This window comes from Molothrus aeneus, chromosome 16 (genome assembly GCF_037042795.1).
Source record: "Molothrus aeneus isolate 106 chromosome 16, BPBGC_Maene_1.0, whole genome shotgun sequence".
In the NCBI taxonomy this organism is placed as follows: domain Eukaryota; kingdom Metazoa; phylum Chordata; class Aves; order Passeriformes; family Icteridae; genus Molothrus; species Molothrus aeneus.
In genome coordinates, this window is record NC_089661.1 from 3195472 (window position 1) to 3220181 (window position 24710).

Here is a 24710-nt window from a genome sequence, read left to right on the forward strand (position 1 = left end):
TGAATAACTGCACTGTCCTGATTGAGTCTACTCTGGATTCAAGCTTCTGATGGAATTTACAATTTAAGGTCACTTCTCAAAATGGAGAGCTCAGTCTTGCCAACAGAGGAACCTGATATCCTGCCCTGGCATAAGGCCCTTTGTGCTACCTGTGCTCCCACAGTGCTGTTGGGCTGCTCAAAAACCTTTAACATTCTCTCTTCCAAAATCACCTGGCCAGGTAGTGTTTGTCTTCCACAACTGCTCAGCCTCGTTCTCCTCTTTATACAGCTTTTGCTCTTTCACTCCTCAGGGACACTCCCCCAAATCCTCTCAACAAGGACGGATGCCCTGATTTGTCTTGCTGGGAGGACAGAAAGATTCACGACGCCTGAGGATGAGCCAGTTCTCCTCATCTGCAGTTTGCTTCAGGCTGGAACCTCCTCAGAGCCCTCTGGGTGAGCTGGCAGGTCCTGCAGGGGATGAGGTGCTGCTGAGGAGAGCAGCAGGAGCAGCCCCAGGTGGTGCCTCCTGGTGTCCTGCTGGCATTTCCTCTGCTGCTGGCACGTGGCTCTGGGCTGGTCTGCTCCAGGTGATGTGTCCTCTTCTTCCTCACCACCCATGGGTCAGTGTCACCTTGGTGGCTCTGGGCTGGTCTGCTCCAGGTGATGTGTCCTCTTCTTCCTCACCACCCATGGGTCAGTGTCACCTTGGTGGCTGCTCTGCCTTTAGCCAAGCCCTTCTCTCGCTGTTTTCTCTCCATTCTCAATCCTCTGCTGGCCATGAGCCCCTGGAATGGGGACTGTGACAAGGACTGGGAGTGTAGGACCCTGGAACCTGCATCAAGGAGGATCCTGGGGTCAGGCCCAGGCCAGTTATGGCTTGGTGGACTTGCTTGAAGAAGGAGAGGTTCATCTGAGCGTTGTGAGGCTTTGTGCCATCCCAAGCAGCAGTAACTAATGGTTTTTCCTCCCTAATAAGCATGGATAATGAGCATTTTGCAGCTTCTATTGGATTTGTAAGTAAACTGTGAACTGAGAGCACAACTTCCCTCCTGTCACTTCATTAATATTGATCTGATTTCATTACAGAAGGTAAGGATGTGAGGCTGAGCCTGATGGAATATTGAGGGATGGCCACTGTTCTTTAACCTGACTCTGGGCTTCTTGTTTGGGGTTTTCCTTCCCAGTGCTGTCAGCACTCTATGGGGTGAGCTCTGGGTCCTTTAAAATGGAAATACTTGGGACAGGGCTGGCCATATTCCTTGGAACACCTATTGCCAAGACTTGTTATTGGTTCTTTAAAACAAAGACCTCTGGACAGGCTTCAATAATAAAATAAACACATTTGAGAACCTGCCAGGAGCTTGGCAGGTGAGGAACATTCTCAGGAAACATGACCCAGATCAATTTTGTCCCAAGAGACATTTTCAGGCCTGTGAGAATGAAGGACATGGATCTGCCTGTGGAGAGGTCCATGACTGACATGACATTTTCAAGGAGCAGGAGTTACCAATGAGCTGATGACAAACCCAGCTGGAGAGCAGTGCCAGCACTATCATGCCTGTGGGGACACCACCTGCAGTGACATGGGACTGGAGAGCTGTTCCAGCAGGTCTGGGGAGGGAGCAGGACCCTCAGGGGTGGGGGTTACACACACCAAGCTTCCATGAGTATGTGGCTGAGATGTGCATCTCAGCAAGACAGAGGCAGCAAAATGCCATCAGGTTTCCAAATTTTAATAGCGCAGAGCCAGCAAGTCACTCTCCCAAGGCTCCCTCCTGCTGAATGAAGGATCACTTGCTTTCTTTCCAAGGAAATAGATGCATGAAACTGCACACATCTTTCCTGGAGAGTAAAGAAAAAGTATAGTATTCAGAGCAGGGCAGGAGCCATGCTCCAACATTGCTCTGTACATTGAACCACTGATTCCCATAGCTTAAAGCAAGAGCTTTTGCAAACACTGAATAAAAGCACAGCAATTTCCAGAGAAAGTGCAAGAAATGGCATTAATTATACTAACGTTATTGTCTACCAAAGCTGCTTTCAATCATTTTTATATTCAATAGCATGCATCATCATGAATTGGTGATAAAGATAGATGAAAAAAGGTAGTGATAATGAAAGTTATACAGGTGTAAATTAGAGCATATTTTTAAACTACTATGAAGTCACAGCTTCTTGAGATAACACAAAATTATAGGATATGTGCACATCCTAAGTTGAATGCTGGAGAATTCTGTACTGTTCTTATGCTGGTTGGTTATCTCTTGGGCAAGGCTGTCTGGGAAAGCAACAAACCTCTGTTCCCAAAGCTTCCTACTCCAAACCTGTTTCTGGGCCCCGGGAGCCAGCGTGGGGACAGTACAAGCCATTGTGTGCCAGACACATTCATGGTCACTTACTATTTGGGGAGCAGCTATGGAGGCACTGTAACCTCAGGTCCCCAGCCTCAGCCCTCTCCTCCTCAGTCCTGGAAAAGAGAATATAGAAGTAGCACCTTGAACAGAAAGAAAAGCTGCTCCCAAATGTTCACAAAAAGGGTCAAAACCAGTAAGAGTCCAACGTACCTGGGCTCCTCCATCTACAGCCAGGCCCACCATGCAGATGGTGATGGGCTCAGGAAGGACTTGGTTCCCCTGGCTTTGCCCCTCTTGGGGAAAGCTCATGTAAAGAGGCCTTGGGGAATAGAAATGAGGGGCTCAGGGCTGCATCTCTCCACTCTCCCCCTCTCCAGGGTGGATCTAAGCACTGGGGCCCAGCAGCATTGGGCAGTGTTGGAAGTGGGGATGGTGCTGCTGCTGCACCATTTTAGTGCCAGTCCATGTGATTTCCAGAAGGAGCAGCTCTGTGGATAAAGCTTCCTGTGTTGCAGAATAAAGTACAGAACAAATCCAAGGCAGGAGGTTGCACTTATCCCTGTGCACGGATGAAAGGGGAATGGGAAGATTGGAAATATTGATGTCTGTGTGAAGAGCTACTGACTCTGCCAATGGGAGGTACATCAGGTCAGTAACTGAAACCCTGCTCAGGTACCTGGGTGACCAAGCAGGAAAACAGAGCAAAAGCTTGGCAAGTCTTTGGAAGGCATTGGTATGATCTGCACATCTGACATGAGCACAATGGACTTAGAGGAAGCAAGCTGTGAGTATGGTACATTACAGAAATGTGCAAAAAGGGAAAAAATGGCATGTGAATGATGATTCGAAAAGTTCTGGTTCTCACAGCATTGGGAATAGCCCTGATTTATTAGCTCTGCAATAGCTTTGGTCCTGCTGTCTGTTTCAAACTGCTCCTAGCACTTAAAACTACATTTTCTGTCCCTGCAGAGACATTTTGTCTGCACTGCTATCAATGGCAGTTTGAACTCGGTTCACTCCAGAATTTCACCAGTAGCATCTGCCTGCTTAGGTTGGTGTTGCAGATCTGAGTAAGGGCCCAGTCAGCAAGAAAAATGTTGTGAAATGTTGTGAGATCAGCTGCAGTGGCACAATGGGTGTTGATGGACAGCTGCAAACGCTGTGCTAGGGATGGGTGAGCTGGGGGAGGCTGAATCTTCCAGATTTTCTTGCTAAATGTGTTGGTTTAACAGCCCCTGGTAAGTGGGATTGGCTTCACAGGGAGCACAAGGCTGGATCCCAGACTGAACCAGGGCTCTGTGAACTCTGTCTGGCTCCCAGGCTGGGAAAGCCCCTGACCCCTCTCTGCAGTGGGGCTCTGCAGCCCTGACCAGCCTGGATGCACATCCAAAAGCTGCTCTTGTCCTCACTAAAGAGGCCATGGGCAATTCCAGTTCCCTCACACCAGAAATGTTTCATTCCTTGCCTGAGGCAGTGATGAGCCCTCCCGAGGATCTCACTTGGACTGGATTTCCACCCTTTCAGGCCCCATATCCCTCACCTCAGGCTCCAGTCCTCACATACCTCCACCCCTGCACATTCCCTTGTCCTCCCTGGAGCTGCTCCTGTCCCTGTCCCTGCAGCTGTGCCCCTTGCCCAGGGCTCCCTCTGCCCTTCCAGCAGCTCCTGCCCTGCCCCCAGAAGAGGCAAGGAGCACAGAGGAAAGTTTTCATTCTTTACCTGAGAGCAAGATCCACCAGAGTCCTGGGAGAAGGGAAAGGTGTGGTGGGGACGGTGCCTGAAAGGTTTTTTTAAATATATTTAAAAAAATGAAGGCAAGAAACTGAGAAGAAACTTGGGAAAGGATTGAGTCTGGGTGAGCTGGCTGTGCTGGCCCTGCCTGGGATGTGGGGATGGTGCTGGTGGAGCTGCTTGGTCTGAACAAGCAGAATTCTTGTGAATGCATCTTAATTATTACACAGCCATAGGGAAAAAGCTGCCAAAACAGCAGGGGAGAGCTAAAGCTGCTCAAACAGCAGCTCCTAAACAGCTGGGCAGGGGAAGAGGAGAAGGTCTGTCACCATCCCTGCAGCTGCTGCCACAGAGATTATCAGACTTTATGGGACAGAACAAAGAATCTCTGTCCCTTTGGCTTATCTTTGGCTTAATATTCCATAAAGCACAGGCTGTAAGAACAGAAATTAATTATTGATTAATTAATTGAAAAGGACTAATTGAAAAAAATGCACATATTTAAGATAAACCACAGTTTCTTGCTTCTGTATCAATCATTTCATGTTGGTTATGTGAAAGATACAGAGTTGGATTTTTCCCAATGGTTACCTGTAAAATGCCCTTTTTCTGCCAGGACAACACTGCCAACAGCAAAGGCCAGGTTGCATTTTAAAGTGACATCTAGTAAAATGCCTAGATACCTGCAAGAATGAAGCTCCATATCACTAATTTTTTCTTCTTGCAAATCAACCCAGCAAACAATATTTTATTACAGATAAACAGGTAACATCTAAGAGCTAATTCCTAAAGGGATCCTCAGAGCAGGAAGGGAGGAAGCAGGAGGGCAGTGAGGGCTCTGCTGGCTGGGGTAAACCTCAGATGAGGGACTGTGCTCATGACCACAGGGAGCAAGAGTCACCATGTGAAACAGAGCAGGAAGAGAAACTGAGAGGGATGGAAGAGAGATTCTTGTTATGAACTAAAAAAATGAAAAAGATGAGCAAAAGTTAGAGACAGACATTGATTCCAAAGGAAAACACGAAAAAAAGGAAGGAAAAACACTTGAAGGACAAAGACTGAAAGCTGACTTTGCAGTTAATTCTGATAATTTTCTAGAACACTTAGAGCATGAATAACACCTCCAATTCTGTATAATTGACCTGGTTTTCTCAGAGTTACCCTGAGGGCTATTGTACCTATTATATCTGAAGAGCTCTGGTGTCTTTCAATTTTATAGTGTGAACCACAGAGTCTGTTTTGTCTGGACTTCTCAAAGTATCACAAGCTGGGTGGGACATAAGTGGATGTAACACCATGAATCTTTGATTTTTCAGCAGCTGCTTCAGTGTTTCCCAGTGTAGGAGCAGTGAGGTGCTCAGGGTACAGGGGATTTGGATGTGCTCCTGACTGAGGCTGGGCAGCTCCTGAGGTGGGCTCAGGGCAGGCTGTGGAGCAGAATTTGGGGTGCACACAGACATTCCTGGGGTGTTAAAGGCCTTCCCCACCTTCTCAGAGCAGAGGCTGCCCTGGGACGGGCAGGCTGAGGTTAAAGAGCAGCAGGGCCACAGAGGGTGAGGCAAAGGATGGAGCTGCTGGAGGGGGATCAGGCAGCAAACCAGGGGGGATGAGGCTCATCCCCTGCACCTCCAGGGACAGCAGCACAGCTGGGAGCTCCCAAGGGGCCAGTTCAGCTCTTACATCTACATTTCCAGCAGATCTTCTGCTGTTCTATGCAGTTGCATGCAATTAAAATGAAGCACAATACAATGAGAGAGTTGAGAAAACACGTGCAAGATTAGCAGCATTTTACTGTCAGTATTTTTCATAAAGCAAATTTTTTCCCTGGGAGCAGAGGCCTGTAGGATAATATTCCCACAAAAAAAATTTTATCATGCAAAATGGGGCTGACACTTTCCTTCCCTGAGTCCCAGGTGCTAAATGGAGCTGTTGGAATAATAATAAAGTTTAATGTTCAGAGGCATACAGGAAAGTGCCTGTTGCACAGGGTGTGCCCAGCCCAGAGGTTGCATATGTGCTCCAGGGGGTGCTGGCTCTGCACTGAGGCAAAGGAAAAGGCAAAAAGGGTGAAGAGACGTGCAAAGGAACTGGAAGGAAGAAAGGCTGGAGGGTTTTATTCATGAGGTATGAAAAGGAACATGGAGGTGGAGGAGTAGGAGGGAATGTGAAGTATCCCTGGGTATGTGCACAGGAAGGAAAGAGGATTTATTTTATTTTCTATTTGTGCAAAGGCAGATGGGAGCTCAGGGAAGTTGTGTGGGACTGAGGGCACCCACAGCGTGCAGCAACAGGGTGTTGTTAATGGACAGCCCTGGACCCCTGCAGTCAGAGCATCCCCAGGGCACAGCAGTGAAGCTGAGCATGAATATGATCACTTTAAAAATTAAAAAAAATTTGTATATTGCTGCACAGCTTTGAATCTCTAGAATGATCCCATGGTAACACTGTCTCTGGGCTTCCTATTATGTATTCAGATACAACAATTAAAATAATGTGATATAAAAAAAGAAAGTGATAATCATGAAGTTAGGGAACACCACATGCTTGAGCTGAGTGTGCCAAGTGTGTGTGGAAGGGCTGGGAGGAGGTGACCGAGGAGGGAATTGTTGGGGGTGGGATTGTGTCATCTTGTGAGGGCAGGAGGAGCCCAAACCAAACCCACAATGCCCATGTGAGAGAGAGAGAGAGAGAGAGGGGTCCCTGTCCTCTGGGCCATTAATATATTCTGCTATTTACTGCTCCAGTAGTGCTACTTCAACAAGTCTCCTTGGCATTTTCCAGTCTAACTCGAGATACTGCTCCTTATAGTTCTCCTGAGCTCCAATCTGCAATTCTCACTTCAAAAATTCATCTGGTTTCCCTCCCTGAGTGCTGATTTACCCTGAGGCACACACTGACCCCTTCCTCTTCAGTGTGTCTGGGCTTTCTTTGCTCCCACAGAGAATTTTTTAGAATTCACTGTCATGTCCAAATGCAAAATTAGGAAAATCATGGTGGTTTGCCTCATTTCTCTTTTCCTTCCAGACTGTCTAAAGGGCAGAGAGAAAACCTGGATGTTAGCACAGGGATAACTGCAACAACAGAATAATGAATGAGATAACCAAGGAAAAGCAATAATCATGGAAGCTCTCTAGTTCTGCCCTCTCAGGAGAGCTCCTTACTCTGCTGCTGAAATGCTGAAATTCCAAACCTTCTGTCCCCTCAGAGCTTCTCCAACATGGAGAAACTGCCCCACTAGTCTGACAAACAGCCATGCATCCTGCTTATATTTCCTGCCCACAAAATATCTTCATATCACTTCAGGCCATAGATTTTGGTGAGGATTTTCTGTACTTCTCAGCTCTTCATCCTGTCAGGATCCATCCCCTTGTGGAGCCCATCCCTGCTGTGTGAGCTCAGGATCTGTGTGTTCTTCACAATCCACAGCTTTAAACAAATCCTGAACTTTCTCTCCAAATAATGAGGGCAGGGGAGCAAAGTGACAGAGCATCTCTGGGCCTTGGGACCCACCAGGACTGCAGTCCCCCTCAGACCCTGGTGGCACTATGTGGGTGGCACTGGGTGGGTGTTTTGCTGGGTTTGTGTGCATTTGCTCCAGAGGATGGGTCGTGCAAAGCAGCCAGGGATGGGTTGTGGGCATGGGATCACATGTGGGAGATGGCAGCTCCAAAGTGGCCTCCTGGTGGTGGCTGGAAAATGCCTCAGCAGCTGTTGGGATTATTGGGAGGTGCCTGTTGCACGTGCTGAGGGAGGATGGATGTCACATTTGGCACACCCCCACAGTTTTACCTTTCTAGAGAGGGAAAATCAGCTGACATTGGCAGCACAGCTTTTTGTGAATTGGGTGCATACTGTAAAGATTTCAATGAGTATAGGAGAAAGGGTGGGCACTGGGGCAACACAAAATTGATCAAAAACCAAACCAAGGAGGACCTTTTGTGTTTGCCTTTCACACACACCTTTTCCAGGTGCCTCAGAGACTTCACCCATGAATGCTGAAGTGGGTGAGAGCCTGAAACCAGCAGAGTCCATGGAAACCTCCCCTGATGGAGTGACTGACTGCACTGACCTTTCTCTGAAGTACTTGATGGCTTCCTGGTCTAGGAAGTTCTGCTCTTCTCGAAAGCCCTGCTCAAAGATTTTGCGCTTGTGCCTGAACTCAATGACAGTCTTGGTGTAGGAGTTGAGGGTGGTGACAGAGGCTGCCATGCAGCAGGTGAAGGAGCCCCAGGCCAGACTGTGGAGAGAGAAACCAGCAGACAGAGCTGGGTTACACAGCAGCTCATGCCACATTTCTGACACACACACACACAGGCTGGGAGCAGCAGGGAAGCTGGAGGTGACAAACCCATCTAAGCTCATCTTTCCTCCAGCAAACCCCTCTCATCTGAGCTCATCTTTCCTCCAGAGACCTGTGGCTCATGCTCAGGCAGGCAGGAGCATGGGCTGGGGGCTGGGCTCAGCCTTCATGCCATGGAGAACTGTGTGCTAAGGTGAACACTTGGTGACACCATGGCCAGACGCCTCCTGATCTCCTCTGAAATGCCTCAGAGCCTGGCAGACAAGTGTTAAAACCCCCACACACCTGGAGGGAGCAATGTCAGAGTCTTCTGGAGCAATTTTCCCATCCCTGGGACACTGGCTGCACAATGACACTGCAGGGATGGGTTCTAATCTGCTTTTCATGCCTTCCTAAGATTACTGTATTTCCTTCTTTCCTGGTTCATGGACACCTCTGGCCTTCCTGCATTGTGTCTGGTCTCTGAAAGCCTGACTAGAGCAGAAGACAACACTTCCATTTTGTGGACTCACCAGCCTGGGGGTTTCCTGGCTGAGTCCTCCAGAGTGAAGGCAGTGCCAACCTTGGCCAGCCAGGGCCAGCACACCTGCAAGTACCAACCAGGAGCACAGGGAGGCAGAGGGAGAAGGGAAGTGGAAGAAAATAAGAGACTGGCCCAGGTTCAAGCTGGAACAGCAGCAAGGGCTGTCCTGGGTGTGCTGGCAAGCAGGGTCAGCTGGGAGCTGCTCTGGTCCCTGCTTGTGGACAGGGCTTCCCCCCAGCTGCTCTTGTTCTCCCTGACCTCAAGTTCAGATGGGGGTGGCAAGGGACTCATGGCCCCAAGGAGTGGAGAGACTTTTTGAGCATGAAATGAGGCTGCAAAAACAGGCCCTGAATTGCCTCTTGTGTCTGCAGAGCTCCTCTGCCCTCCAGCTCCCCTTGGCTTCACACTCAGCCCATCAGCTCTGGCTACACAGAGCTCACAGTGGCTGCCTAAGTCAGCTGAATTAACTCCATCACCTGTGATGGTGACACACTTTACCTGCTCCTTTTTTGCACTTTTTCTGTAACAAATGGATGTGAATTATGCAGAGCAGAAAGTATCCAGCCCCAGTAGCATTATCTTATAAATACGCATTGTCAACACAGCTCTCAGCATGAGCTATTTTCCCATTCTGCAAAGGACCTGCAGACAAGGAAGCAGTTTCTCATTTCAAATTAGACAAAACTTGAAAAAGAGCACATATTCATGGACTGAAAAATCTGGGGAAAAAAATGGCTCAAGTAAACAGAAATGGCTCATTTCAATGATTTCAAAATTCAGCTTATAACAAGTCCTGCAGGGACTCCTGAGGCAAGGAGATATGTGGAGGCAGCTCTTTCCCTGTCAATTTTGAACCTGTTAGCCAGATGCAATCAAATGAGAAGGAAATGTGGTGACCCTGGGGTGACAAAGTTCCCTGAAGTTCCCCTTGGCTGGGTGAGAAGCAGGAATGGAGCTGGTGCTGGGTGTGAGGGGCACACTCAGCATCTTCCTGGCCTGCCTGGGTCTGCCTCCCACCTGGAGTGTGGGGAAGAGCTCCAGCAGCTGCAAACATTTCCAGCTGGGCTCCCAAACAGTATCCAGGAAGAAGCCACCCAAAAGCTCACTGTGCCTGGGAGGTGCCTGGGGAATGGCATTTGAGGGAGAATTTCTCTTGGATCTTTCTGATGGTTTCTGATGAAATCAGAAGTGCTGAAAGGTTCAGAGAAGGAAATACAGACTAAAGACTCTCAGTGCCTGGCATTTGGGAAATTGTAGTAATTAGGCAATTAGGATAGATGTACTTTAGTTTTTATGGACCTTGGTTAAATGCTATTTATTTTGAATTGTAAAGAGTGGTTGTCCTACCCTAGGAGTTACACTTGCCTTAGGTGAAGGCCTCTTTAACAGCAATGTTGTTACTACTCCATGCCAGCTGTGCCCCAGATGTGCTGGGGCTGTACCCATAGACCCTCCTGCAGCTGAACTCAGGGCTGGACTCTCAGGTTCCCCCATGGCTCAAACAGCTCAGGCTTGTTATATTTATTTGCTTTAGAGAGTCTGAACTCCAACATCTCCTGATCCTCAGGGGCACTGAAATCCCCAGCCTGGAGAATCCCCTGGCCCACTCCTGACTCGTGCCAGAGCCCAGAACAACCTCCAGACCTTGCCAATGGCTTGGGAATGGGCTTGGATAACAGACACCACCCTGAGACATCTGAGCAGACCATGTGTAGCCCTTCCTCATTCTGGGGAGGGGTGTTTTTATCCCTTTTGACAGAGGGGAAGTAGAGCCACAGAAAACTTAGTTTTCCCACTGGTCCTTGGGAAAGGGATGGCAGTGTGGATCCCCAAGACCCTTTGGCTCTGGGCCATGGGGACAGTGTTCCCAGGGCTTGCCAGGGCTGTTTCAGTTCCCTGGCTGGGGGCTGCAGTGGCACATTCACAGCAGGCTGGAAATGAGGGTGGTGGTGACAGCTGATGGCTCAGGGCTTCTCAAAGCTCATGCTCCAGGACATTACCAGGAACCAGGTGGAGCAGAAAATGATTCCTGCATGTGTGGTTTTCCACCAGGCTGGGTGGGCATTTGTAATTAACTCTTCTTAAAGAAGGTGTTTGAGCCTGGGTGGTGCCAGGGGAGGTTCTCTGGTCTGTACAACAGTGCTGCCTCAGTGTTAGCTGGAAGGCAGAAGCCTTGGTTTGGCTTATTTTGACCTCCAGCCTGTCCTTTTCCAGGTCTGCTACCCATCACTAGCATGGCAGGAGGGACCCCATGGCTGTCCTCAGGCTGGAAATGCTGCTGCTGCTCAGCCCTGTCCCAGCTGAGCTGGTGTTTGCACCTTGCCCCACATCCTGCATGGATCAATGGGCTGCCTTGGAAGCACCAGGGAAGGGAGGGATGCAGGGAGGGAGGGAGGGAGAGTGCTGAATGCAAGAAGGAGCTTTGTGGCTGCAGTGGCTGGAGAGAGCTCAGCTCCCAGGGTGGCTGTGTGGAGTGAGGCTGAGCTCTCACCCCAGGAATTCGGGCAGAGGGGACGTTGCTCCCTCAAATTTCCCTGCTTGTATCTCAGAGTCCTCCACAGTGAGATCCAATGCAGGGGCAGTCCTGGTCCTTGAACCAAAGCCCACTGTGCCTTCCCTGGCTGTGGCTGCCCAGGGAGAGCTGAGGGAGAGGCTGCTCTGGGATAGGGCTGGGGTCTGGACTCCATCCCCCATGGGACACAGCTCCCAGCTCCATCTGCCATGGGACAAAGCTCCCAAACCCATCTCCCATGGAATACCAGCTCCTAAACCCATCTCCTGTGGGGCACAGCTCCCAGCTCCATCTGCCATGGGACAAAGCTCCCGGCTCCATCTCCCATGGGACACAGCTCCCAAACCCATCTCTCATGGGACACAGCTCCCAAACCCATTCCCCATGGAACTCAGCTCCCAGCTCTATCTGCCATGGGACACATCTCCTAAACCCATCTCTCATGGGACACAGCTCCCAAACCCATCTCCCATGGAATACCAGCTCCTAAACCCATCTCCTGTGGAACACAGCTCCCAGCTCCATCTCCCATGGGACACATCTCTTAAACCCATATCTCATGGGACACAGCTCCATATCTATGGGACACCCACTCCCAGCTTCATCTCCCATGGAGTACCAGCTTCCAAACCCATCTCCCATGGGACACAGCTCCATCTCTACGGGATACAGCTCCCATCCCCATCTCCCATGGGATACCAGCTCCTTCTCTGGGGACACAGCTCCCATCCCCATCTCTATGGGATACCAGCCCCATCTCAATGGGACACCATCTCCCAGCCCCATCTTCCATGGGACACCAACTCCCAGCCCCATCTGCCATGGAACACCAGCTCTGTGGGACACAGGTCCCAGCAGGGAGTGTGTGGGTGGGATGAGTGGGCCCAGGGAGAGCTCGGGATGCCCTGAGGGACCCTGGTGCCCACTCTGAGCCATGGGGGCTCTTGGCTTGCACAAGATGAAGGAGAATAATCTAATGAGTGTTTATCATGCAAGACATTTAACAACATTTTGAAGTCTGAGTATTGCAGTAAATTGCAAAATAGATTACTGAAGACAAATATGCCTTATTATTTAAATCTATTGAAAATTATACAATTATTGTGACAGAGTTGTTATAAATATTAATACAAATATTATAAATATGTGAATGCAATGTATTTATAATTCCATTATCACATGCAATAAATATTCCTTATTGAGACACCAAATAAGCTGGATTTTAAGTATAATGTGATTTGTATTTTGTAACATGTTGCTAAAATGGTAGAACTCCTCCTATGGAACACAGTGGAAAGAGGTGAGAATGAAAGACTAATAATTCCCTGCTGTGCTGTGCATAAGAAGTATTCACTTGTTGGTGTTAGTAAAGATTGTTGTCTTTGTTTTGAGATGGAAAGAAAATAATGTGCTATATTTAGAAACTACAAGAAGAAAGTATTTTCCCTCTCCATCCAAAGAGGCTGATGCCTCTGGAGGATTGGGGATGTTGTTTGCAGGTATTTTTATTCTCCACAGCCTCCTGCTCTTGGTAAGCTTCTTATAAACATACAAGCAATATAACACAGTTGCTGTGTCTTTGCCAAATTAGTTTTATGTGATTTTAGAAGATAAATGGGAAAGGTAAAAAAAAAAAAAAAGCCAAGTCCATTTTCCCAAGCCTTCTCCCCATGATCCACAGGGAAGTCTCATTGTGCCAGGAGCACTGCACCTTCCTCTGCAGTTGTGTTCAAAGCTGCACCCTAAGGTTCAACTGAGACATTAATTAAAAACAAGGGGTGGAAAAAAAATAAAAAAGCTCAAAGTCTCAGAAATGCCATGGCAATTATGTTCCTAAATTGAACTTTAATGAGAGTGCTCAATCTGTGTTGGTAATTGTGGGTGCTGTTTATTTACAAATGCTCTGTACCTGCTGATAGCACAGCTGCTGCTGCACAGAACTGTCCCCACACCTCCAAACCTGCCTGGCCCTGGGGGCTCCTGCAGGTTTGGCAGCTGGAAATCCACAGGGATGTTCCTGTTAGTTGGAGGTGATGTGTGCAGCACCCCAACAGGTGATGGAACAGCTCCAGGGGGGAAGAGATGAATGTGAGGTGACACTTACCAGAAGGACCATCCATAGTCCCAGGAGTGTGGTCGCCAGTCCTCTGGCCCAAGGCTGACTGTCACTTGGAAAACTTGAGTGTACATCATGTGGGCCACCATCCCCAAGAGACCTGGGAAGCAGGGATCAGAACAGGAATTTTTGTGCCAACGTGTTTTTTTAATCATTCTTGAGGGAGCTACTGCTGGAAGTGCTTTGAGAGCTCCAAAAAAGTCTTTGTTGTACGTTTATGCCTCCTGTTCTACTGTGGAGGAGGGAGCTGCATGGGCAGAGGAAAGATGTGACTGAGAGCTCATTATTTTACATCATTCTGAATTCTCAATTAAGAGAGGAGTTGAAGAATCGTTGAAGAAAATGTTGCACAAGGAGCATCCCCACCAACCCAGCTGCTGCAAACCAGGGGTGTGCCACCCACAGAGATCTCCCAGCCCGTCACAGACAGGCCCCAGGTGAGAGGAGGAGGAGGGAGGCTCCTGCAGGCAGTGCAGGCTCAGAGTGCTCATGCCACACAACTCTGTCCCAGCAGTTGCTAAGATTGATGGATTTCAACACTCATAAAACACTTGGAAGCTGCGCCAGGAAGTGAAGTGAGCTTGGTTCTCCTGATGATGTGTGGGGACAGGACCCCACTGGGATACTTTTGGTGGGGCAGGGCTGGTGATGCTTTTGTGACACTGTTAGAGCTCACTGAGGGAACTGCAGCTGGGTGAGGATCAGATTTGCAGTCCCTGTGAAGTTAAAGAACAAGGCTGCAGTAAATGACAGGGTGGCCTGAGTGGCTCTGCCTTTAGCTGGCCACTGTGGTCCTGCAGTTTAAACAGAAAAAAACCACCTGAACTTTTATTTAAACATTCTTTCAGGAAAACCAAACCCCACTTTTCAAGCAGTGGTGGTCAGGAGCAGCTCTGAGGCTTGGAGGATTTTCTAGCTACAGTAATTTGGGATGTTCCTGCCATGGCACCTGGGCAGTGCAGGGTGATGATCCCCAATGGGCTTGGGAAAGTGTGGGCTCAGGCTAAGGAGGTGGGGCTGGACCACTGTATCCCAAATAGCTCTTGGACCTACAGATGTGCAAAAGCCTCTTGTGCTGCAGTGGCAGCTCAAGGCACTCAGAAATACCAATATTCTGCCATGGTGGGTGCAGTGAGTCTGTGTCTGACACTTTGACCATTCATTCACTGTTCCCTCTGACCACTAATTTTTTCCATGGTTGCCCTTCCCATACATGGAAGATCCTGATTTCCCTCCCTCATCCACACCCAATTTTGGGCTCTGCTTTCCTTCTTACTGGCAGTACCTAAACCACTCCATTACTCTCCCCAGACCTGTGGATGATTCAGGGCAGTTCTGGGGGAGGAAAGCAGGGGAATGTTTGTGTTGTGGGCACGTTGAGCAGGACCTTCAGAAGACAAATGTCAGCTTTGATACAAACAAGTGCAGAGGCTGGGGGAAGAGTTGTGTTCCAGGGAGCTTACAGGGGTGATTTGCTCAGCTGCCTCGTGGTGGAGTGACACACTGCAAAGATAGGAGGTGGAAAGAGCAACTCACTCCAGGAGAAATGAGATTTGGGCAGGGTGGGTGGCCTAATGGGAGCACAGCAAAGTGCTGCACACCTTGCTTTTTTCCTGCCTGTATCTAATTTCCAGAATGCACCTGCAGCTTGCTGAACTTTTTAAATCAGTGGATTTTTTTTTTTCAGCTGACAGTTGTGCCTTGATCTTAAGTCTGGAGTTTGCTGTTTCTACACGTCCTGTCAGTAATTTTTCAACCCTAATAAAATATTACAGCCTGCCCTGGGAGCTGTCACAGTCACTGAGAGGCAGCAGGAGGTTTGACACAGTCAGGACGAGCCTCAGCAGGGCTGAGCTGCTGGGCTCTGTCACGCAAACCTTGCTCAGGGTTTGAGCCACCCTCAGCCCTGGTGAGGAGGAGGTCACCAGCAAACACTGGAAACGTTCTTTGTTTTATCTCGCTAATGCCAGGGCGGGATGGGGCTGGATCTGCACCTGGCAGGGCTGTTGGTGCTGCTATGCCACATCCAAACTAAAGCAGAATAATGCAAATATTTTGTTGTGCTGCTTCATTCACTTTTGGTTTGGTCTATTTTAGCTGTGCCTTGCCAAGTTCTCCGTGGGGAAACCCTCTGGTCCTTTTTGCTGTACATTTAATGAGCTGAAATGAGCTGCCTGTACCACAAACCAAGAAAAGCTCCATGCCCAGGATCATCTTTTCCCCCAGCTGGTTGCTTGAGGCTGGGCAGGGAGGGCACAATGCCCATGCCCATCCAGGCTCCAGGGCAAGAGGGGTTTGCAGGTGGAGAATCCTGGTGATGTGGAGTGGTGGGCAGTGCAGAAACACGGATCATTCCTAGCTGGCTGGAGATCCTGGACCAGAGCTGCTTGGAGGTGTCAGTAAAGGGAGAAATTAAGGAGCTTTGGAAAACTGGAGATGAAGGAAATTTGGAAAAGACAATGTATTTTAAAGCATTTTCCCATATTTTTTACTAGAAATGCTATTTGTGGAATATATCACATTAATGAAAATGTTTTATTATAAATACTATGTGAGAAACATATGTAAGTTTTTTGGTTTGTGTAAGGTTAAGAGGGATGCCAAAATTGTGATGTTGTGGGGTATTTTTAGTGGCTCATAGAAACAACAATAAGTGACCACACTGTTGGGATATTTTTTCCTAAACTTTAGATGTTGAGCTATGAGAATGTGGAGATCTCATTGCACTTTTATGAGGGAACTCAAGCATGAATTTAATGAGGAGTGTTATGCTCCAATGGAAAGTCCTCTTCATTACCTAATTTCTATTAAGCTATGTCATTATAAATATGCTAAGCTTAAATAAATATAGTTTTCTTCTTTCCTCTAATATCCCTGCCATTGAAAATAACAACTAGCAGTGTACTGGGGTTTGGGGTTTTATCCTTGTTTCAATTCCTCTATCATTTTTCCCTGTAAAATTTTGAAGTTTATATTTGGACTATCTTGGCAATGTACTTAGAAAGAGGGAAGGCCAAAATAAAAATAGAAAGTTGTGTAGGAACGAAAACTTCATCATTCCTACAAAACTTTAAAACTGCAGTTAATGCTGAAGGGAGAGAGGAACAGCATGGAAGTAATTGATTGAATGCTGAAGAAATCCACATAGTTTGATTTTGAAAATGGAACTGATTTTTTTTTTTAAGTTCCAAATTATATCCAAAGCTGAAAAATATGCTTTGGCAGTTCTTATCAGATGTTTTTGTCACTCAGCTCTACTTCTGACCTTTCCTTTTTGTTATTATTTCACCATTTGCAGCTGTCCCTGAAGATACAGGGTCCTTCCCAGAATGTACTCTGCCTGTTGTAATGTCTTCCAGCCTGAAATGCAGCAGGATAAAATGCACTTCTATTGCAGAAATTCTTTCTGCTAGAGAGGTCCATTCAGGAGTGCTCACATGGGCACTCTTGCTGCTTGCATAAATCCTGGAAAGTGGGGGTTTTAGCCAGAAAAAAGCTTCACAGAAGTCAAGGGGCGCTTAACCACATGGCTGGAGTTATTTTAGAGAAGTCAGTTCCTCAAGTTCACATGGTGAGGGGCCCCAAGTACAGACTGAGCACAAAACCAGCCCAAAAGAGCTGTTCTGAGAGATGCACATGTCCCAGCCCACTCCTGGGGCTGCTCCTCAGTGCCATTATTAGAACCCTTTTCATTCTCAATTTTGTTAATTAACAAGATGAGCTCCTTCCTTTGGTTTTCCAGCCTTCACCTACTTTCAGGATTAACAGAGAAAAAAGACTTTTCAGCTTTACATGTTTTTAATTTTCCTCTGGAAAATGAGTGTGATGATGCTGCAAATGGAGCTGAGGCTGGAGCTGTGGTAATGGCTGTGCAGGCTGGGGAAGGATAATTACTGCATTGCTGCTGTGAAATCAGGAATGAGGATATTCACTTCTCCCTGGCAAGAGGAGAATTTATCATGCAGTCTTTGTGCCAAAGAAACAAAAAATTACAGTGAAAAATTGTGATAGCTAAACGGGGTAAGAGAGTCGTGGAGCCTCTGTTTTTTTATTCTCCCAAAGCTGTGAAATTTTGCTTTGTGGTGGTAAAAAGGGGAAGGGGAGGTTCATACCTGAAAGCACAGTGAAGACAGCAGCAAAGGCATTTAACTTGAGCCCATCTATGACACTGCTTGAATGAAAGAGCTCGAGGCACATGAGGCTGAACCCGACGACCAACAGCATGATGTACAACACCTCGGACACCACTGAGAGCCACAGCACACCTGGGGGCAAAGAGCAGCAACCTGTCAGCACTTGGGGAGTACTTGCAAGAGGTTAAAGTTGGCAAAAATTAATTAGGAAATCAGGAGTGTCTAGGAGTAACTGGAATTAGGAATTTTTTTTTTAAAGTTGGTTGGTTTTTGAGGTCACCAATTGTAATTTGTTTTTTTTTTTTTTTTTAATGTTTATCACATCCACTGTATATTGGGAAAAAATTATTTACTGAAAAAGTCATTAAGCACAGTCTGGCCAGGGGAGTGGCAGAGCCACCATCCCTGGAAGTGTTCAGAAAACATCTAAAGGTGGCATTTCCCAATGTGCTTTGGGAGCATGAGGGCATTTGGTAAAAGGTTGACCTTGGTAATCTTGGTGGTCTTTTCCAGCCTTAATGATTCTGTGATTCACAGAATTTAAACTCAGCAAACCATGGCCCAAACTGAGAAAAACCAGTGAATGAAGATGTGAAGAGTGGCAGGGTGGTAAAGACACTGCAGAAAGAACAAGCTGTTGCTTGTTCTTGTTCAGCTTGGCTACAGAACCTCTGTGGGGATGTGTGAGAACCTCTTGGCTCCTCTGAGCCCAGGCACAGCTCACAGAATTAATTTCCCCACCTGTTCCACAGTTTAGATGAGCACAATCCACATGCAGGGAGGTGATGGCACAGGGTACCTGATTGCCTGTGTGCTGCTGGGAGCTGGACAGCCTTGGATGCCTCTTTTCCACAAAGAAAATAAATTCAGTCCATGTTTTAAAATTCTTGCCACAGCCTAGTGCTGGGGGCTGTTGTTAGAAACAGCCCTGCAGGATGGCTGGTCTCACATGGGGGGTTCTCACAGGGTTTGTGCCACAGGACTGGCCCAGAAACTGCCACAATTACAGCAGGGTGGGCACAGATGTTTAAAACATGCTCAGCTGAGGAGCTGCAGATGCAAAAATGCCTGGCTGGAATTTCCTCAGCCCCTGGGTGCAGCCCTGAGGGTCAGGGCCCTGCTGGAGCTCGGCAGTGCTCAGGGCAGGGGCTCTGGGAGTGCCCAGCAGGGACTGCTGCACCACCAGGAGATGCCACCTTTGGGAATTCCAGCAGCACAAAACCTCCAGCAGGATCTGCTGAGTCTTTGAAAGTCACCAAGCCATGGGGTAAATTGGAGACGATGGGAACAGATGATAAGATTGAGTCCCTGCCCAATTTCCAATTGCTGTTTCAGCATGAGAATCTGCTCGAATTCTCCAGTACATTTGCTAACCTGATTGCTAGAGAATTCACCTGGAAACAATGAGCAGTGATGGAAAATTTCAGCCTAAGCAGTTGAAACATGGAAAGTTAAGCATCTGCAGACAATGGCTTATATTAGAAAATGTTAGCTGTAACCATAGAGACTGCTACAGGCTTCACTTATATTAATACTTTCTCTCCTCACTGCCAGAGCACATGTGTGATAAAGCCCACAGTCCAGCTTATCAAACCAGATATGCAGTCTCACTTTTATCAAATATTTGAGTGGCCTCTTGGTGGCCAGGCTGATCCCAGCTCATATTTTGTCTGGGAATTCATCTTTCTAATTACATCTAATTAATATGTGCTATTCGTTGTTGCCACTGTAGCTGACCTTCTGAGTTCTTAAACCACACTACAGAGATAGCAATAAATAAAGCTTTTAATTGCTCACAGTGGCTGTGTGTGCAATATTGCATCTATCAACAGCAAACAGCTGCTTATCTCACTCCTCTTAGTCAATTTGGTATCAGGCAACTCTTCCAAAAAGGAATGCAAGTGAGAGAGAGCAGAAACAGCAGGGTTTAGGAAGCATTTTGACTCATTTTCTCAAACCAGCAATGTCCATGATGAGAGAATGATGGAATGATTTGGGTTTGGAAGAATTAGCTGATGCAAACTTGACCCACAGACTGAGGCAGCAGAGAGCCCTAACTAATGAGCTGTAATTCATTCAGCCCACACATGAAATATTAATGTACAACACACCTGCCCAGGTGATTATTGCCCTGAGTCAAGCCTTGTGAACCCCCCTGGTGCTCTGTGCACACCAGGGCAGTGCTGAAACACTGCAACTCACCACTGAGGTGTGGCTCCAGCTCTGCTTCCCTGGGCTCAAAGAGCTGCAGTCCATGGGTGACATCAGGCTGGTGTGCTCAGGTGTAGGGCAAATTCTCTTGGATGTTTTTATCAATGACCTGGACACTCTTAAGGAATTTTGCTTCTGGTGATCCTAAATCAGGAGGAGACCCTGAGTCCCTTGAGAATGGAAAGTCCTTAGAGAGAGATCTTGGTAGATTTGAGTGTGTCACCAACCAGATGACATCTAACAAGGACAAATGCTGGGTTCTGCTCCTGGGCCAGGGTAATCCTGGATGTACCTACAGAGAGGGGAATAAGGAGCTGGAGTGCAGCCCTGCAGGAGGGGTCTGGGGGTTTGGCTGATGGTTTTGGGGTTTGGCTGATGGTTTTGGGGGTTTGGCTGATGGCTCTGGGGGTTCAGGTGATGTACTCAGCTCCATATATGCACACCCTACCTGCTGCCCGCCTCTGGCCCAGGGCCTGAAGCTGGTGCTGCAGGCACCAGTGCAGTGATTTTGGAAGGAGCAGGGGTTTGGGGATGTGCACATGTCCCTGTGGGAGCACCTGGGTTTGTGTGTCCATTGCAAGGGGACACTCTCAGAGGGACAGGAGGGCTCTGGGAGCTGAGCCTGGATGGCCTGGGGCCAGCTGGTGTCCTTTATTCTCCTAAGGAAGGAGAAAGGAGCAGCAGGGAGGAACACCTGGCTGTGTGGCTGGTGTCTCAGGGAGTGCTTTGCCTTCCCTTCCAAAGGGCTGGGATAAGAGTGGCTTTGCCAGCAGGATAACCTTTCAAGGAAATGATGAAAAGCTCAATCAGACGTGAGTTTTGCTCTCCTGTAAATCCTTTTTCTGATGAGACACAAAGGCTGGGTGAGTTTGCTGTGGGAGGCATATTCAATTACTGCTTTTTTGGGGCCCTGTTCATATCTACCAAGGAACTCTCTTGTCATATTCCATGGTGCTACTGAATACTTGCTCTGAGCCTTTTGTTTAGTGCATCTAATGTGGGGAAAGGCAAGTCCCACATGCAGTGTTTGCATAGTTCTATGTCCTGTCCTGCTTCTCTGATTTTGAATTTCATCTGAAATAATAACACCCAGAAAATGCATCCTGTGTATGAATTTTGGATTTTCCTGTGGCTACCTGAAGCAGAACAGTTGCTTCAGGTTATTAATTCAGGAGACAGAGTCTGTTCTGTGCTGATGGTGAAGTGATCTCCCACTGCTCCTCTCTCAACATGAGATTCATGAGGCAGTCACTTGGCACCACTTCCACTCACAACCTCTTACAGCCTCCTTCCTGCAAAGCAGAGAGCTCCTTCTCTTGAGGGGACCTCAGTCATTCCAGGTGACAGGGAAGAAGATCTCCAGGGTATTTTTCTCTTTTCCAATCTTCTCTGCTGTCATCTTTTCTGTCTGCTTACTCCCCTCCAGCCTGTGTCCTCTGCCCCAGGGATCTGTCTGGCCTAACTCAGCTTCAATGAAAAATCTCTCCTTCAGAAGAGTCAGGACTTGGTTCACTTAGAGAGTTCCACCTGGATGGCCTCTATCTGAGGATCTGCACTCTCATCAATCACCAGACTCCTCTCATGTTTTGGTCTCCATCCTGTTTATGCATGTTTGTTTGTCCAACAAACCCACTCTGCCTGTGCAGAGAGGGGGCTGGGGAGGAGCTCAGCTGGGATGTGCCTCTGCACCAAGGACATTCCAATGTGAGACCTCCCAGGAAAGGAGATTCTTGGACTTTAAAGCAAAAGCAAACCCAGAGAGGTTTCAGTGGCACTCCCACACACACGAGGGTGGGGATGTGTGAGCAGCCCACCCAGCTTGCAAGCACCAGGACACCATGTGTTCAGCCCATCTTTCCAGGATTCCCTGGAATAATGCAGAGGATGACAGCTGTCAAGTCCTCCTCATGCCTGCTGGGCTTTTTTTAGGTGAGAAAATCGTGCTGGGTTTGCATGTTCCCTTCTGTGCTGGCCAGGAGCTGGCAGGGACCTGTCTCGCTGTCCTGTCACTCTCTGGGGAACATCAACTTCTTGTCCTGTGTCCGTGCCCATCCTGGTGTCCTGTGTCCTGTGTCTGGGCCCATCCTGGTGTCTGAGAAGCTGCAGGAGGGTGGGCACTGTGATCTGGATGACCACTGACATCAGTACCATCAACACCTCCTGTCCTAACACACCTTCTCCTGTCATTTTTGTCCCTGGTGCTTCTCCCCCAGCCAGTGTGTCACCCCTCAGCAGTGCTGCTGACAATGACAGAGCCACTTCTGGGCACTGGGGGACACTTTGGACCTTTGCTCCCACCCACAGATAGGCTGTATGTCCCAGGTGGGATTGCTCTGATTGCTCACAGATGTGAGGCTTTTCCTGGAGGAAAATGGGGTCACCAGCTTCAGGACAACCTCCCTGTCAAGCAAAATCCTTGAAAGTGCAGGAGCTGGGCTTGGCTTCTCACCCAGAATTTGAGGTTGAAAATCTGGGACTCACCAAAAGATTTCACATAAATCAACCTATATCATAGGGCTCCTGCATCAGAAGGAATCATATCACATTCATATCATCTGATCTCATGGCAGGAAGAAGATCAGTGCAGTAGCTGGGACATGAAAGAACTTTGTGTCTCTGAGCTTTGTTATTTCCTAAGCAGTGTGTGAGACTGTCTGGTCCACGGAGCTCGTGGTGGGAAGCACCAGTGTCACCTCCTCAAGGGCTCAGGCCCTGCAGCAGCATTGTTACAAGGAGACTAATTTCCCAGCACTCTCCAGTGAAGTGAACAAACTCTTCATTATGGCTGGGAGGAGAACTGTTACCCACAAGATCCCTGGGGTTTTAGGCACTCAGGCGCTCCATGAGCCATCTGGCAGGATCAGTCCCTTGCCTTTCTGTCCGGCAGCACAGAGCAGCAGCGTTTTGAAAGAAGATCCACAGGTCTGGGTGCATCTCTGCAAGGTGCTGATCAACTTGAGTGCATCTGCCTGCACTGAGATGTTAGAAAAGGGATATTGCAGACAGTCCTGAAGGGATGAAACAAATGCAACATTTCTTCTGATAGTGAGAGAAAGAATCTCTACCTCAGCCTGCAGTAAGTCTCACAAAGTTCTTCCCAGAACCTGAAACCATTTCAGGTCAGCTCTGGCCATTGAGGAAGGAGTGGACACCTCTCACCATGGAGTGAGGGAGCTCCAGGGCTGAGCTTCCTGTAGAACAGGGATTCTGATAAAAGCCATGGGAATTCTGCTCAGAAGAACCTGAGGCATTCGATGAGTTCCTGATGAAGGAACCCAAAGAACAGCACTGTTAATGACTTCGAGGAGGTTTGAACTGAGTTTGACTGCTTGATGTCCAAAGTTCATTCCTTGCTCAAATCCATTGCCATTTCCAGACAAAAACAGGAACAGTTCACTCCATCTTCTCCATGAGAGAGCTCTGGTTAAGCTGAGCCATGTCAAGCCTGACATGTTCTGTGCTCCTTCCCCACAAAATCCCAAGATGATTCTCGTGTTGCATTATTAAAACCATGCTCAGGCTTGTTAGCAGTTTGGATTGAAGCACCAAGAACTTGGATGACATCTGAATGGGATTAGGTGCAGGATGATAAAGAAACATTTCCTGCTGTTTCTGGAATGCCAGAGTTCCATAATTTCAATTCCTGTTGAGTTTTTGAGATTAATGAGGCCAACAAACCAGTTCTGGAGAGTTTAAATCAAATCTATACCTCCTACCACCTACAGTTACATGCAGCCATGGAGTTTGATGCATACTTGTCAAATCAGAAAAGTTGGGTTTTGGTGCCAGCTCACTATGCCAACAGGATCTGATGGCAGATTTTGAGGTCCTATCTCCAGATGAAATAATGAAATCTTCTTCTGGATGCTCCTTCAGGCTGGCCAGGCCATGGAAATGACTGTCAAAGATCCAGTGTTGGTGCATGTTCTCAGGGAAACACTGAGGAGGTGGCCAACACAGGAATTGCTGGGAGAGTTCAAAGCATTTTGAATCCATAAACATGAGCTGTTTGCTCTTAAAGGATTTCTTCAGGGAAAGTCATATTGCTATTCCTGAAGGATGTTGCTGAGTCATGTTAACCATGTTTTACCCAGAAAGGCAGGGATTGTGTGCCTGGAAATGTCTGTCATGCATTTTGGAGAGTGGCTTGGAAATTATCCAGCATAAAGAAGCCCATAAATGAATGTACTGCCTGTGTGACACTGCCTGCTGAAAGGCCAGCCTTCCTGAGCAGTGCCCAAGAAGAAATGGTCTGGAATCTGTATTGATTTCTGAGGGCCCTTTCAGACAGAAAATTGGCTTCCTAATTGGGGCAGGCTCACATTCAGAATGCCTCAGTGGGAATTCATCTTCCTTAGGAACTCCCACTGCCTCAGCCTGTGCTCCCAGTGGATCTGTGGCTGCTGCATCCCAGCCCGTCCCAGAGCAGAGCTGCCCTCCTGGGGTCAGGGGCTGCCCAAAGCAGCCTCAGCTGAGCTGTCACACTCTGCCATGCTGTCCCTGAGCCAGTGACCAGGCTGGACAATGCTGCAGGCAGCCAGAGAGCTCTGGGTGAGCTTTGGAGCTCCTCATAACTCAGTGTCACATGTCTGCCCTGAGAGCCAGGCTCTGTCTGAGCTGTGGTGAGACCACACCAGCTCCAGCCCCTCCTCTGCCAGTTCAGCCCTGAGCTGTCTGAGAGAGTCTGATGAGCAAGTAGGAGCTCTGGGGGGTTTTCTGCATCACAGTTCATCATATGACAAAACCCCTTCTGTCTGCTCAAAGCAGTGGAACTGAGCCATGTGTGCTCCCAAATAACCACTGAGATCCTTGTGCCTGACTGAGGAGACACCAGGAGTGTGGCACT

The 24710-nt window shown here is 48.1% G+C and overlaps 1 protein-coding gene across 2 annotated transcripts in view; it reads right to left on the reverse strand.

The window, feature by feature from the left end:
• GSG1L (GSG1 like) overlaps window positions 1-24710 on the reverse strand; it is a 57156-nt gene that overhangs the window by 5849 nt on the left and 26597 nt on the right. Inside the window, exons 3-6 of one of the 2 annotated variants that reach the window (XM_066560580.1) lie at window positions 17633-17785; window positions 13509-13620; window positions 8139-8306; window positions 2384-2451 (exon numbers count right to left, since the gene is read on the reverse strand). In XM_066560580.1, coding sequence (XP_066416677.1) covers window positions 2384-2451; window positions 8139-8306; window positions 13509-13620; window positions 17633-17785 — 501 coding nt within the window. The remainder of the gene's footprint in view (window positions 1-2383; window positions 2452-8138; window positions 8307-13508; window positions 13621-17632; window positions 17786-24710) is intronic. The other variant, XM_066560579.1, reaches the window with a different exon arrangement.